We start from the raw sequence: 15165 nt of genomic DNA on the forward strand, positions 1-15165 counted from the left end.
CCATTCATTACTGACTCTATTTATTGCTAACCAGTGCAGAAGCTTTTGCCATAGCCCTTTTGAGAGTCAACATGTGAAGAATAGATGCTGGTGCGATTCATTTTCTTCCTTGCAAAGTGGACATATTACTTTACTTGTGATCCCCCATTTTTCCAATCTATCTCTGGTGTATAATCTTCTTTGAATAGCCAGGTACAATGCAAATATCCATTTAGGATTTCCCTCGTTATTGCAATTCATTCTCCTCCACGGAACCTTTATATACTCCCATCTTAGCTTCTTATACATTTCGTTATACAAACTTTTAATTAAACATTATATAAATTGTATGTTTTAATTAAATCTCTTGTATATTTAATTATTTTTTATGTAATATTTTTATAATATTAATTTTAGATATAAAATTTAGCTTTTTTATAAATTAATTTTTTTGTATATGCCTTTTAAAAAAAATTAAATTTATGTTAATTCTACTATAAATTATAATTGGATATAACTACAATTAACCTTCACAAAAATTAAAAATGCAAACATATAAATTTTTAAACAAATAATACAATATACTTAAAAATAACCGAAAATAATAAACATTCAACAAAATAGTAATTGACATACTTAAGAAGTGCTATATGATATATTAACTTCATGTATTATAATGCACAACATGATAATTAAGGATGAACGTGATCTTAATGCACCAATTCAAGATGCGTCGGAAGGTCCAACTCCGACCGTAGAAATGACATTAGATGAAAATTATCAATTTCAACAATTTCGAGCTCGATATAAAAAATAAAGAACAAAGAAGCTCATTTTGAACTACGTAATGCATTAATACAACATTTATGAGAGTACCGTAGTGATCTTGAAAATTGAATATTTATGTAGAATTTCAAATATTTTTTTTAATTATGTAATGTTTATTTAATTGTATTTCATTAATGATTTCACTTTTATTTGTATTATCCATTATTATGTATAATGTATAATATTTGCTAGCAATTTATATTATTTAAAAAATTATGTTACAAAATAATTTTATATTAAACGATTATAAAAGGAAATAATATAAATTATATATGGTGAATTTTTTAGAAAGAATTTGTTTTATGAAATAAGAAAATATAAATGAAATAAGAAATAATAATAATAATATAATAATCAAGAGATAGAAAAATATAAAATTTTGATGTAGTGGGTTGGCGTTGATTACACCAAAAATTGTACTGATACTAAATTTGGTGTTTGGGCTTAGGACCATGATTTTCCTTTTCACCAAATGATATTTTTTTTAGAAATAAATTAAAAATTAAAATAGCCCTTCCCCTATCTCTCACGAAACCCTCTTCCGAAATCCCAAAATAGGCCTTCCGCCTCCGACTTCTTTCGTGCTTGCCGGAAAATCCGTTGTCATTCTGTTCGTCGGTGATGATAAGAACAAGTTTGGGAGACATGGGAATAGACTTGTTAACGTGCAAGATTTTTTCGAAGTTGTGCAAAATTAATTATTACGATGGTTGTGATTCCATTGTGCAGACGGGAGATGATTCATACAAATTTCTATATGGTGATCAGGCTCGGCATTCGGATTTGAAACGAGCTATGGCTAGCGCTGGAGAGAATAATCTAAATGCTACTAAGTTACGTGATACAGATCTGGACAACCTTGATGGGAAACATACTGTTTCTGGAGAGCGGAACCTTCCTTATGCTGAGATAAAACCCCGTGTGCTCTGGGTTTGTAATTTGAATTCAGTAACTGAAGACGAAGACCTATATACAATCTTCTCACGCTTTGGAACCGTGGCATCTGCTGAAATTATTAGAGATCGCGAGACTGGGGATAGCCACTGTTATGGTTTCATTGAGTTTGAGGACAATGAGGCCTGTGAGTTAGCATATTTTAAGATGATTAATGCTGTAATTGATGATCGAAGGATACACGTTGGTTTCAGTCAGAGTGTCGCAAAGTCATGGAACCAATATTGAACAAGACAGCAAGCAGCATGAGATGGTAAGGCTGATAGATATTAGTTTAAAGATTTTGAGTTACAGTTTTAGCTATAACTATATGTTAAGCCTCTTTTTTCCAGATTCAGTTATGCTTACTTTGGCATTAACAAACCTTTAACCCCACAAAGATTAGTAATGTTTTTATTGCTTTCTGTTGCTTCAACTAACAACTAATTAAAAAATAACTTGCATAGTTAGTTCCAATACTCAACAACAATAATATACCCAATGTAATCTCGTTAATTGGTTGCCTTCTTCTTTGCACCCCAAGAATCTACAAAAGTAAATGCTTTGTTAGTAATGCAGCTTCTTCTTCTTGAATAAAGTAACATAAAAAGAAATCCATGCACTTAGTTTAAAGAAAGATCCTCAAAGCATTATGTCCTAGGCTCATTCATTAGTAATTTCACATGCTTAAGACAATTTATTTACCCCTTTTTATAGCTAGTAAGAACAATAAAGTTGTTCTATACATTATGGGGAAAAAAAGCTGAAAATTTGGGAGCTAACGGCTGCAGCTGAACCAGTAAGACCATGAAAATCTTAATACTCTAATGTTAGTCAGGATAGAGGCACTACAACTCTGTAAGATCAAATAGGAAGTGATAAAATTCCCAGAATGCTATTCTGGACTTTTATCAATTTGTGACCTGTGACCACTTTCTGTCTTTCAAATGACATGCGTTCTGCATTATTTACAACAACAACGTACCTAGTGTATCACAAAAGTGGGATCTGAGGAGGATGATGTGTATGCAGCCTTACCCTATTTTGTGAAGGTAGATAGATTGTTTCCGTTAGACCCTCGGTTCAAGTAAAGCATATCAGAATCAAGTATGGAAAGGAAATACAATAGTGAAAAAGTCATTCTGAAAATAATTTTCGCATTACTTCCCATTAAGCTAAAATGCTCATTGAAGCATTATGAAAGCATCCAAGACTCAATTTCCAGATCAAGATGATTTCTTCCCACATTCAACAACTTTGGTAAATGTTTTCTCAATATTCTACAACTAAAAGAATCACCATGCTATCCATTCTTTTCGGATACAACAGTCAAATCCCAGAAGTGGGGTTTGGGATGGTAGAATGTACGCAAACCTTATCCCTCCCCGTAGAGATAAGGAGCATGTTTTGGGAGGACTCTTGTACAACAAATCAATCCACTCTATGGTATACAGTTCAAAATTTTCATGAAGTCACTATCTCAACGTTTGGACCATTTTCTATTTAATACAGTAAAAAATAATAATCAACATTTACCTTAATATTCATGTAAAACAAAGTAGCTCATCTTGAGAAACTCTTCTGAACCCTTAACAGGTTTGTTAGTTAGTTGAACAAATTCTTGGTGATGATCTTACTAGTTGCTTTCCAAGCTCCTGAAGCGTTGGCGACCTGTAATACATGAATCAAAGTACAAAATTTTGACAGAGATTTTGTTGGTTGGTTTGGGGGTGGGGAATTTAACTTAGCAAGCTTTTCTTCTACTATACGAATGGTAAATTTTGATATGCATCCACAACAGTATCGGAAACAACCTCTCTGCCTGCACAAGGTAGGGATAAGGTCTGGGTACACATCATCCTCTCCATACCACATTTGTGGGGTAACACTGAGTATGTTATCGTTGTTAACGATCAACAAAGAAGATGAGAGTTAGGCTAAGTCGATATCGCTTTATGTATATTAAGCATACATATGAGGTGATGAGCATCACTAGAATCTTGTTGTGGGCAAATAATGATACTTATTGATATACTTATACTTAGGGATGTTCATGGTTTGGATAAAAACCGATCCAAACCAAAAAATCGAACCAAACTGATAAAATAAAACCGATTTTATTTGGGTTTGGTTTGGTTTGATTTGGTTTTAGATTTTTGAAAATCGATAGTATTTGGTTTGGTTATGGTTTTATTCGAAAAAACCGAGCCAAATCAATGAATTATATACATATATTTTATTAATATACATACTTAATATATTATTTTTATAAACAATTTTAAAAATCTTATATATGTTTTCATTATAATTTACTTATTGAAAGCAAAAATGCCCAAGGTGAAAATATTTATTTTATTGATTTCATGTATAAGAGTGTCTATGACAATTCTTTGTCAGACTGAAAATGTTAATGTCTCTTCCTTCTAAGCCAATATAGTGAATTTTAAAGCTTTAATCTTAATAAATTCAGTGATCGAAAGTTCAATAATTTCAGTCATTCTAACTATTTTTTTTTTGTTTTGAATGGATTGTTGTCACTTTTTTCACATTTTGAATGAATTTTTTCTTTTATTTTTTTTATGGTTAATAACCGAACCAAACCAAATCGAAACTGATAACCACAAAACCGATAAATGTATATTATATTTGGTTTGGTTTGGTTTGGTTTTGATAATTTTAAAATCGATTAAGTTGGTTTGGTTTTGGTTTTGACCAATAACCGATCAAAACCGACCCGTGAACACCCCTACTTATACTATAGTATTTGCTGCATTTTTTTGTGCAGATCCTGATCCTAAATAGTACTAGTCGAGTTCGGGAGTGAGTGATGAGAAGTTGATCGAGACTGTCATGTTCTTATCATTTTGTTGAGATATTTGTACTAAAGTGTTTTAGAATCTCACTTGTATTACCATTTTTAGGGCTGTTTTGGTCTGTTCACACTGTTTTAATTCTAAAACTCTTTAATTTATCTTTTGAAAGTTACTATTAGACTTATTCACATCTCTTAAATTTTATGTTTTGGTTTGAAATAATTTTAGGGTTTGCCAAACGAGTTGGGGTTAGGTATCTTCGTGACTTAGAATAATTAGATCATGACATCAGCAAATTATAAGAAAATTACTTTAAATTGATCACTACTAATGTTGTTTCTTTTTTATACCTTGTATTCTTTCTTCTTCTCTAATGGCCTGAATTGGACCCATAATAATTAAAATTCAGGATACAAATCAAAATGAGTCGATTCACTAGTAATCCTAATCAAACTCACTGGATGACAATGAAATGTGTGTTGGCATATTTGAAACATACACAACACTATGTCTTGCATTATAATAAGGGAAAATGCATAAGTACCCCCCTAGCCTATACCCGAAATCCCAGAGACACACCTAACCTTTACTAAGGTCCTATTACCCCTCCGAACTTAATTTATCTATAATATTCTACCCCTTTTCGGCCTACGTGGCACTATCCTTGAAAATTTTGTCAAGATGCGCTAGGCCCACTAGATAGTGCCACGTAGGCCAAAAAGGGGTAGAATATTACATATAAAATAAGTCTGGGGGTAATAGGACCTTAGTAAAGGTTAGGTGTGTCTCTGGGATTTCGGGCATAGGCTGGGGGGTACTTATGCATTTTCCCTTATAATAAATATTTTGCCGTGATTGAAGGGTATAGTGATGCAAATTGAATCACCGGGTCAAATGAAGTAAAAATCACAAGTGGGTGTGTATACACTTGGTGGAGGAGCAGTCTCTTGGAAATTGTCCAAACAGACATGTATCGCTCGCTCTACAATGAAATTTGAATTTATTATCTTAAATAAGGCCGGTGAAGAAGTTGAGTAGCTCCGAAATTTATTAGAGGACATTCCATTTTGGCCTAATAATTTCATTAGAAATCAATTTTTAAAAATAGAAAAACTTTTTTTTCTTTCCAATCATGTCAATAAAGTCATGAAATTCTTTGTTTTAAATGTTCATATCGCAAAGAAATATGTTCGGATTTACTATCAGATTACAATGCATGAGGATAATAGGCATCCGCGCATTGTTGGCACAATGCTATGTTTAACAAGAGCTATTTTGTCTCTCCTCCTACCATTGTTAAAGCAATAAATTCAAATTTCATTATGCAACGATTTGCATGTCTCTATATATGGAAAATCGAACTAGACATTTAACTTATTATTATTTGCACTAGTTCTTTTGGTATGCAAAAGGTGTGGCATGAAATCTTTAATTGTTTTTTCTTTCTTTTTCTAATTCTACAAAATAATATATAATATATAAACGTAAAATAAATTATAAAATTTATTATATAAAAAAAATTCTTAAATGAAATTTAACCAAACTTATGAAATATGCTAATTAATTAATAAGAAATATATTGGTAAATATGTATTTATGAAAATTATATTTTAGTCTTGTGGAAAATAATTCTTTGTTTCTGCTTCTGTTTTTTAAAAAAAACATAAATTTTTAGCTTCTTCCATTTAAAAGATGTTTCTGCTTCTATTTAAAAGCATTTTTACTGATTTGTCAAATACTTGATTTTTCAACAAGATTGTTTTTTTCTCAAATTAAGTGTTTCTAGCCCCCAAACAATAATGTCAAACATGCTCTAAATCATAAGAATTTCTTGAATATAAATTCAATCATTTGTATTAATTTTTTTAGGCAAGATAAAAATTTATTGAAAAAAGAATATTCTTTATCAACTAAAGGATCGTATTTTTAAAAAGGCTTGATAGCATTTTGGTTCCAATTGTCGGTAATTTTTATTTCTTGCGATATCAAGTAAATATATTAAACATGTTCTCTTGCTTGTGAATCTTCACAATTTTTCATAACTATTAATTATTTTACTATTAATTAGTTGTATGTTATGTTAGTTGTATGTTGTTACTCCATATTTAATAAAACTATAATTTAAAGATAGTATATAAAGAAATCAAATATTATTTTAGATACGGAGGTTTAACTATGCTAATTTTAGAGTTACTACACAAGTGAAAGTAATTCTAGAGGTAAGGCATAGAAAAAACTCGGACTATGGTGAAATTGTCAGTTATATATGCATCTAAATTATATGAGGATTTTATTACTCTCTAAACTTAATTTTTTTCGTATTATTTACATTCTTAACTATGTGAGGATCTTATTAAACCCTAAATTTAATTGTCAAGATTGCACTGCTTTTTTTTTAATTAAGATGATGTTATTGCACGAGTAAATGCATTTTTGCAATGATTTTTGTATCTATGTAGTTGCATCACTCGTTTTGATATTTATAAAATTCTTCTTGACATTTTACACATGTTTTTTGAAGTTGTCATACTTGTAAAGTTGATATTTTATACATACTCCCTTTATTTATTTGGTCATAAAACTTGCTAATTGTTGTCCTTGCTCATGCCATTAGATCAAAACTAAACCAAAATTGCACCAAAATAACAGTCAAAACTAGCCAAAAATTGCTCATAGACGATAAGAAAAACTGGACCAAAATAGTTTAAGAGTTTAAATAATACGACAAAATTAAGTTAAAGGAGTTAATCAAATGCTAGAAGTATAAAAAATATAAAATAAATATATAAATAATAAAATTTGTTATATGATGTGGGTTAGGGACATATGCATAATTTGTCATCATCGAAAATGGGAAAATTGTTGGGGAATAAGAGAACATGATGTTTGTAGTTTTGATGATTGACAAAGAATCTTGATATGTGACAAAGTATTGTTTATCATCATCAAAAATGTGGAAATTGTTGGGAAATAGGAGAACATATAAAGTAGTTTTGATGATTGACTTGTTCTCTTACGTGTACTCTATCATGTGAATCAGGTTCCTAGATGTGAATGCAGCCAACTTGTACAAATATGAGAGATTGCGGCAAAGAAAAAAAATATTAAAGTGCATAAATAAAGGAGCAAAAAATAATAATAAAGAAATAGCTGAAACAAAGGAGCAAAGAAGAAAAAAAAATAAAGAAATACCAATTCAAATCGAAGAAGGAAAGAAATAAATATAAATAAGTCCTTGATATAAAAGGAAAGAGACACACAAGTTCAATAAGGAAAAGGAATAGTTTAAAGTAAGTAAATCCTAGTAGGACTAGACTAACAGTTTCACCGCGTTACTTTTTTTTCCTCTTATAAATAAAGCCAGCGGCAATTCCACCCTTCCCTATTTGTCCCTCTTCTTTATTCGGCCTCCGTGTTCACCGGAAATTTCGTCCTTATTCCGCCTCTGTGCTCACCGGAAAAAAAAATCGTTTTTTCTTCAAATTCGTCAAAAAAAAAATCGTTTTTTCTTCAAATTCATCTTCCACTATGTCTGTGATGATTGTGACAAGTTTGGGGGACATGGTAGTTGATTTGTTTACGGATGAATGTCCTTTGACATGCAAAAATTTTCTGAAATTATGCAAGATAAAATATTATCATAATTGTCTCTTTCATACGGTTCGAAAGGATTTCACAATGCAGACAGGAGATCCAACTGGAACAGGATCCGGAGGGGATTCGATATACAAATTTTTATATGGGGCTCAGGTTCGTTTTTTTGGTGATGAGATTCATCCAGACTTGAAGCATTCAAAGAGGGGAACTGTTGCGATGGCTAGCACTGGTACTGGTGAGAAGAATCTAAATGCTTCTCAGTTCTATATCACGTTACGTGATGATCTAGACTCCCTTGATGGGGAGCATACTGTTTTTGGAGAGATTACAGAAGGGTTTGACACATTGAATAGGATAAATGAAGCGTATGTGGATGACAAGGGTAAGCCTTATCAAAATATACGAATCAAACACACTTACATATTGTATGATCCTTTCGATGATCCTTCCCAGTTAGACAACTTGATTCCAGATGCTTCACCTGAAAGAAAGCCGAAAGATGAGATTGATGATGATGTTCGACTAGAGGATGATTGGATGCCAAAGGATGAGGAATTAGGTGTTCGTGAAGAGAGGGAAGCACACTCCCGAGCAGTAATACTTGAAAGTGTAGGAGACATTCCTTATGCTGAGATGAAACCCCCTGACAATATGCTCTTTGTTTGTAAATTAAATCCGTCAACTGAAGAGGAAGCACTATATATAATCTTCTCACGCTTTGGAACCGTGACATCTGCTGAAATTATCAGAGATCACAAGACTGGGGATAGCCACTGTTATGCTTTCATCGAGTTTGAGGACAAGGAGTCCTGTGAGCAAGCATATTTTAAGATGGATAATACTAAAATTGATGATCGAAGGATACGAGTTGATTTTAGTCAGAGTGTAGCAAAGTTATGGTCCCAATATCGACCTAGAAACCAAAGAGGCAGTGGTGCTGATGCCATCAAACAACAGAAAGAACACAACAAGCAGCAGCATGGTGGATATTGTAACTCAAAGTACTCTAAATTTCTGAAAACAAGAAAAGAGACAAGAAAGCACAAAGGGAGAAAACACCGGCAAATAACAAAGACACGTTAAGGCTGGTCAAATAGATTCAATTATGAGCATATAACAATGTGTAATCAGTTGAAATTAGAGAATGAAGATTCTATCCCTCTTTTATTTAGAACAGTTAAAGAAATTCTGTCCCTCTTTTATTTAGATTCATACCTTGACATGATTTGTGATACAATAAATTAGAAAAAAAGAAATGGACATATGCAGTAAAGGAATAACATGATGTTTGATGTTTATTCACCAAAATTCAAGATAAGACACCTTCTCTCGGCAGATCTTCCACATTTACATTCAACTTCAAGCCCATAGGGCACTGAGCATGGTAGGAATATCATCATCTAGTGTTGCAGCCAACTCCTGGAAATGTAACCATCAAAGACAATATTCATAAGCACAATTATATATAGGACAGATAATTTAGAAGAAAGGATGGGTAAATTAGAAAAAGGAAATAGAAGAAACTAGCCAGATCAACAAAAAATCGCCCCGAACAAGAAATACAACTCTTAAACAAAAAGGAAGAGGCTACGTCAGTCAGTTGAAGGATTAATTTGTAACGAAGACAAAAAAAATTAATATCATAAATTTTTTTACTAGAATAAAAATTCAAGACTATGAGATAGAAACTCTCGCTCTAGTAGATTCAGGATGTACGAAAAGTATAATAAATAGATGTATTTTGCCCCCAGAAGTAATAAAAGATTTCCCAAAGCCACAAAGATCCATGCAAATGGACGGATCCTCTAATATATATGAGCATTACGTTAGTAATGCAAAATTAAGTTTTTAAACACTTGTGCAGACTTCTATAAACCTACCTATAAGTTAGAAAAAATTTGGGTAAGAGATCTAAATATTAGGGTAGACTTTGTTTTAGGATTAAATTTCTTACTACATAATAATGGAAGTTGTCTCCTTACTAGAGATGGAATAATCATATTATATTATAAGTGGAAAGCTCCAACATTGAAAGTTGGATTATCATTTTGCCCCTACACTAAGTGATAATCTAATTAAACCATATCTATCTAATCTAAAATTTCAATAATATTGTGAATAAATAAAAATAATTCTGTTGAGTCTTTTTCACTACCCATTAACTATGCATGCAATGTACTTACTATACCATGTACATCAGCAAACTTAATTACAATAACTATAATTTTATCTTCATTATATACAAATTCCCTAGAGAATGTGAGAAGGTGCTCCGAATATTAATTTTTATTCTTGACTATTCAGTTGCCTAATTTAATTAGTATTATATAGCTCTGTTGCACTATTCTCATTCTCATCTAATTATATCCATGACTAGAGATGATTTTTGGTTCAGATTTTGATGAAAACTATACTCTTTTTTATCCTTCCTCTTATGTGAGTATATTTTTAATGTAAGTTAACATTATGTGATATTAATTTTTATTATTTGTGCCATTTTGCTACATTTACAGAAACATTGCGACAAAGATATATATGAACCATTTCCTCAATTCAGATTTGTGTCTATCTCTATGTGTCATTATATATGTATGTGTGTGTCTTTGATATTTGTTTGTGGTGTTGGATTTAAGTTTGTCAAGAAGGCGCAAAATTGAATTTTGATGTCCTTAGCATTCATTTCTTGAACTTTTTTATGAATGAATCTATTTTTGTCTTTTTTTTTCTTTTTCTTTAGCTCCATCCTCATACAAAAGATATTTCTCCACTAAGTTGAAAGAGGTTTTATTACTATTTATTATAAGCAACACATATATCCTACAAAAAGGAAAAGTCTAATTCCTATAGTGCATCGTAATTTTATATCTTTACACTGATTGATTTATTAATTGATTTTCAAGATATAATATAACGTTTCACAATGATCATGATCTTGATACAAAATTGTAGGATCATTGTGATTAAGACTATTATATTTATGGGAAATGCAATTTCTAATGAATTCTTGTATTACACCTAAAGTGTGAAGTGCTTACCTTTAGGGTTAGATAACGATTTTGCCTTTGTTGTAAATTAAAATATAATAAAATAATTAACTGTTATATAGTATTACGTTACCATATCATCATATCTTTTTCAATAGTTCATCTCCTATAATTATTCCAAGCCCTTATTTATTTATTTATTTATTGTTGTAAGTACCAGATGAGGCATTGAACCATTTTTAAAGGCAACAAAAATAGTAGTAAATGAGGACATTTCAAAGTCTAAAGTTGAATTATTATTTTATCTCTACTATTCATTTTTAATAATATATATAATTTAAAACATTTAATTAATAATGTTATAAAATATCTAATGAATTAAATATTAAATAGTAAATTCTCCATACTTACCGAGAATCCACAATGATTTATGTACTAGCTACCATACAGTCATATTGATCGAATCTCTATAAAACTTATGCAAAAATTTACTCACTCAACAAAACTTATATGTAGTTATTAAATAGAGATTGTACTATCATTAAAACAATTATTGTATTTGTATTAAAAACCACAATATTCATTCAAATATTTTTTTCATTTAGTAAAAAATTTTAGGATGAAATTTTAAGTTTTATATATAAACAGTATTCCCTCTGTCCCTAATTACTTGTCCACTTTTTTATTTTAGTTGTCGCTAATTACTTGTCTAATTTGACAAATTAAGAAAGGACATTTTTTTTTACTCCCTCCGTCCCTATTTAATTGTCCATATTTCCTCCTTTAGCTATCCCTATTTAGTTGTCCATTTTGACAAATCAAGAAAGGACAACAAATTTTTTCCTATTATACCCTTATTTAATAAAGTTGTCATAAATAAAGTAAATAAACTTGTGAACTTCCCAGCATTGATTAGTTATCTTGAGTGAATTTATTTTGGAATTGTAAATTGTACTATAAGGGTAAAATTGTAATTTTACTATGCTAATCATTGTTGCCTTAATCTGTGTGTCATTTCTAAAGTGGACAACTAAATAGGGACGGAAGGAGTACCTATTATACCTCAATTAATTACTTTGAAAAAGGTAGAACTTCTTGAAAATCTTAAGTTTTTAATTCATGCACTTCATAATTAATAGGGGTAAAATGGTAAACTCACTATGTCAATAAATGTTTTCTTAATAGGTGTGTCAATTCAAAAGTGGACAAGTAATTAGGAATAGGGGGAGTACTATCTAATAAATAATTATCAGCATGAGATTAGGCATGTACAAATTAATATGGTAGTGGGGAACAAACGTGCAACGCACGTTCCCAAGAACTAGTATTCACAAAAAACACTACCCAAACCACACTAACAACCGAATCTATTCCAACAAAATCTAGGTATCTTACAGACACTAGTAAACTTAGCCAAATACTCCAAAAAAATGTGACAAAGGAGAAGAGTGCACTTGTACCAAGATACATATTACGGATGAAAAAGAAGAAATTGAACTATTAGAACTTAGCGTTTCAGATACAGAAGATGAAAAGAATTACACCTTAATAGAAATAAATACAGAGCTTTACAACTTTAAAAAGGATTACAACACATAGGAGTAATAAAAAATCAAAAGGATCTAGAAGAAGTAATTCTAATTCTAGATAAACTAGAAATAATTGGAGAAAGACCCTTGAAGCATTGGGACGCCAATCACATAACCTGCAGACTAGACATAATTAACCCAAATACACAGAAAACAACCTCTATAGAATCAACAAATGAAGACCTAAAGGAATTCGAAGATCAAATAAAGAGTTACTAAAGTTAGGAGTAATCAGAAGATCAACATCAAAGCATAGATCAGCGTTCATGGTAAGAAATCATAGTGAAATAGTAAGGGGAAAAGCAAGAATGGTTATAAATTACAAAAGACTCAATGATAACACCGAATGGACGGATATAAGCTACAGATAAAACAGAGCTAATAAATAGAATACAAGGAAAAAGATTTTTAGTAAGTTCGATTGTAAGTCCGGATACTGGCAAGTAAAAATGCATGAAGATAGTATAGAATGGTGCTTTTACATGTCCAGAAGGACATTTCGAATGGCTAGTAATGCCTTTGGACTAAAAACCCCCCCAATTTTCAAAGGAAAATGGATAATATTTTAGAGATTATAAAAACTTTATTCTTGTATACGTAGACGATATTTTAGTATTTAGTAACAATACTAAAGAACATCTAGGTCACTTACAAACGTCTTTAAGCTATTTGTAGACAACGGTATCATAATTAGTAGAAAAAAATGATTTATGTAAAAACCTCATAAATTTTCTAGGAGTAGAAATTGGAGAAGGAAAAATTAAATTACAACCTCACATAGCAAAGAAAGTCCTAGACATGCCAGACAAATTAGACAAACTAAAGATTTACAAAAATTTCTAGGGATTTTAAATTATGCAAGGAATTTTATAAAAGACCTAGGAAAAAATAGGACCCCTATATTCAAAAACAGGAACTAATGGACAAAAGACTTCAACACGGAAGATATAAAGTTAGTGCAAAAACTCAAACATATGGTTAGAACCATACCTAGACTTATCATCCCATTAGAAACTGACTACCCAATAGTCGAAACGGAGGAAGTCTAGAAGGGTGGGGAGCAGTACTTAAAACAAGAAAAATAAGTACGGAGACAAAAAAGATGAAAGAATTGCCCTACCAAAGCGGAAAAATAAAGAAAAGGGAAACATGAGTAGTATAGACGCAAAATATTAGCAGTAATCTACGGCCTAAATAGTTTTAAACTATATATTATCAATAAAAAGAATTTTAGTAAGAACTGATTGCGAAGCTATTGTAAAATTTCATCAAAAGATAGATGGAAAAAGTAGTAGTAAAAGAAGATGGTTAAATTTTTTAGATGCCACGTCAATATAAATATATCCTGGAACATATCAAAGGGAAAGATAATTCGTTAGCAATCAGCTTAGCAGACTCATGAAGACTAACTGTTTATTTTCAGCATGAGTACATGGAAAGACAAAGCCAGGGCCTCCAGCTCAAGCAGCGCTACAGACGAATAGACAAAGACTTATATCTCCAGACTTTACTAAAAATACCTTGTTCAAACCCCAGACGAAATTAAATGAAGCAAGATGAACACCCCAAGCATTGAGAGACTGCATTTCGGAAGACAAAATTTAATATTTTACCCCCATCAACTTAAGTTTCAGAATAAAGCCAGAATCAAAGATAGATAGACCACATAGATGTTTGATAGACAATTTATGGATAGCATATAACAAAGTGCCACGAGACAATAGTTACTTCATTCGGTAATGAATTCGCTAAGCCATTATTTTACAGAAAAAAATGAAGAAAAAAATTCAAGTTTATGTGGTAGTCCAAGGAAGACTGGCCGAATTTTTCAGACATGGACGGAAGTAATAGACTCAATAAAAGACTTCCCCACTCCCCTCTTCAAAGGATTCAATGACCTAAACGAAGTTGGATTACGCAAGGGGAACTCTTGGACCAAATTATTTTCTAAGTCCAGCCTTAAGACAAATCTCAAATCCTTTCCACAATATTCGTCTAACTAATGTACTGCTGTAATTCCATGCAAATATGTCTACCCGGCGAACATGAGGTCCCACTCACTATTCATGGCCAGACAAAAAGGGACCACTAGCCTAGAGAATCAAATAGGGAATAGGCCCTGAGTTCACCCAAATGACACAGACAAAATAATATTTTGCGACCACTGCTCTGCAATGACAGACGGCTTCAAAAGACAAAATCAGACCATCGAGAGGCTCGAAAATGAAAAAGAAAAATTAACGTAACACATCCACCTTTTACAAGAAAGAATCAAAATTTTACATTTCGAAATCAATCAGACCCAACCATTACAAACGGAAGATCACCCAAAAGAACAAAAGAGTTCTCCATCTCGGTCTAAAATGGATAAGAAGGGTGTACATTCCCCAAATAATGTAAAAGAAGCTATGTACCAGCTAAAAGTACAACTAGTCCCGTTCA

The 15165-nt window shown here is 31.5% G+C and overlaps 2 protein-coding genes across 2 annotated transcripts; both read left to right on the forward strand.

Annotated features, from left to right (window-relative positions):
* The first annotated feature begins 1526 nt into the window (after window positions 1–1526).
* On the forward strand, window positions 1527–2163 carry LOC125820069 (peptidyl-prolyl cis-trans isomerase CYP59-like). The gene has a single exon (XM_049499485.1). The coding sequence runs from the start codon at window positions 1603–1605 to the stop codon at window positions 1987–1989; it is 387 nt and encodes a 128-aa protein (XP_049355442.1). The 5' UTR covers window positions 1527–1602; the 3' UTR covers window positions 1990–2163.
* Window positions 2164–8081: 5918 nt separating this feature from the next.
* LOC125819994 (peptidyl-prolyl cis-trans isomerase CYP59-like) lies at window positions 8082–9325 on the forward strand. The gene has a single exon (XM_049499408.1). It carries the CDS (start codon window positions 8082–8084, stop codon window positions 9231–9233), a length of 1152 nt encoding a protein of 383 aa, XP_049355365.1. The 3' UTR covers window positions 9234–9325.
* The last annotated feature ends 5840 nt before the right edge of the window (window positions 9326–15165 follow it).

Source organism: Solanum verrucosum, unplaced genomic scaffold (genome assembly GCF_900185275.1).
Source record: "Solanum verrucosum unplaced genomic scaffold, falcon-dt-bn FXZP01000229.1, whole genome shotgun sequence".
NCBI lineage: Eukaryota > Viridiplantae > Streptophyta > Magnoliopsida > Solanales > Solanaceae > Solanum > Solanum verrucosum.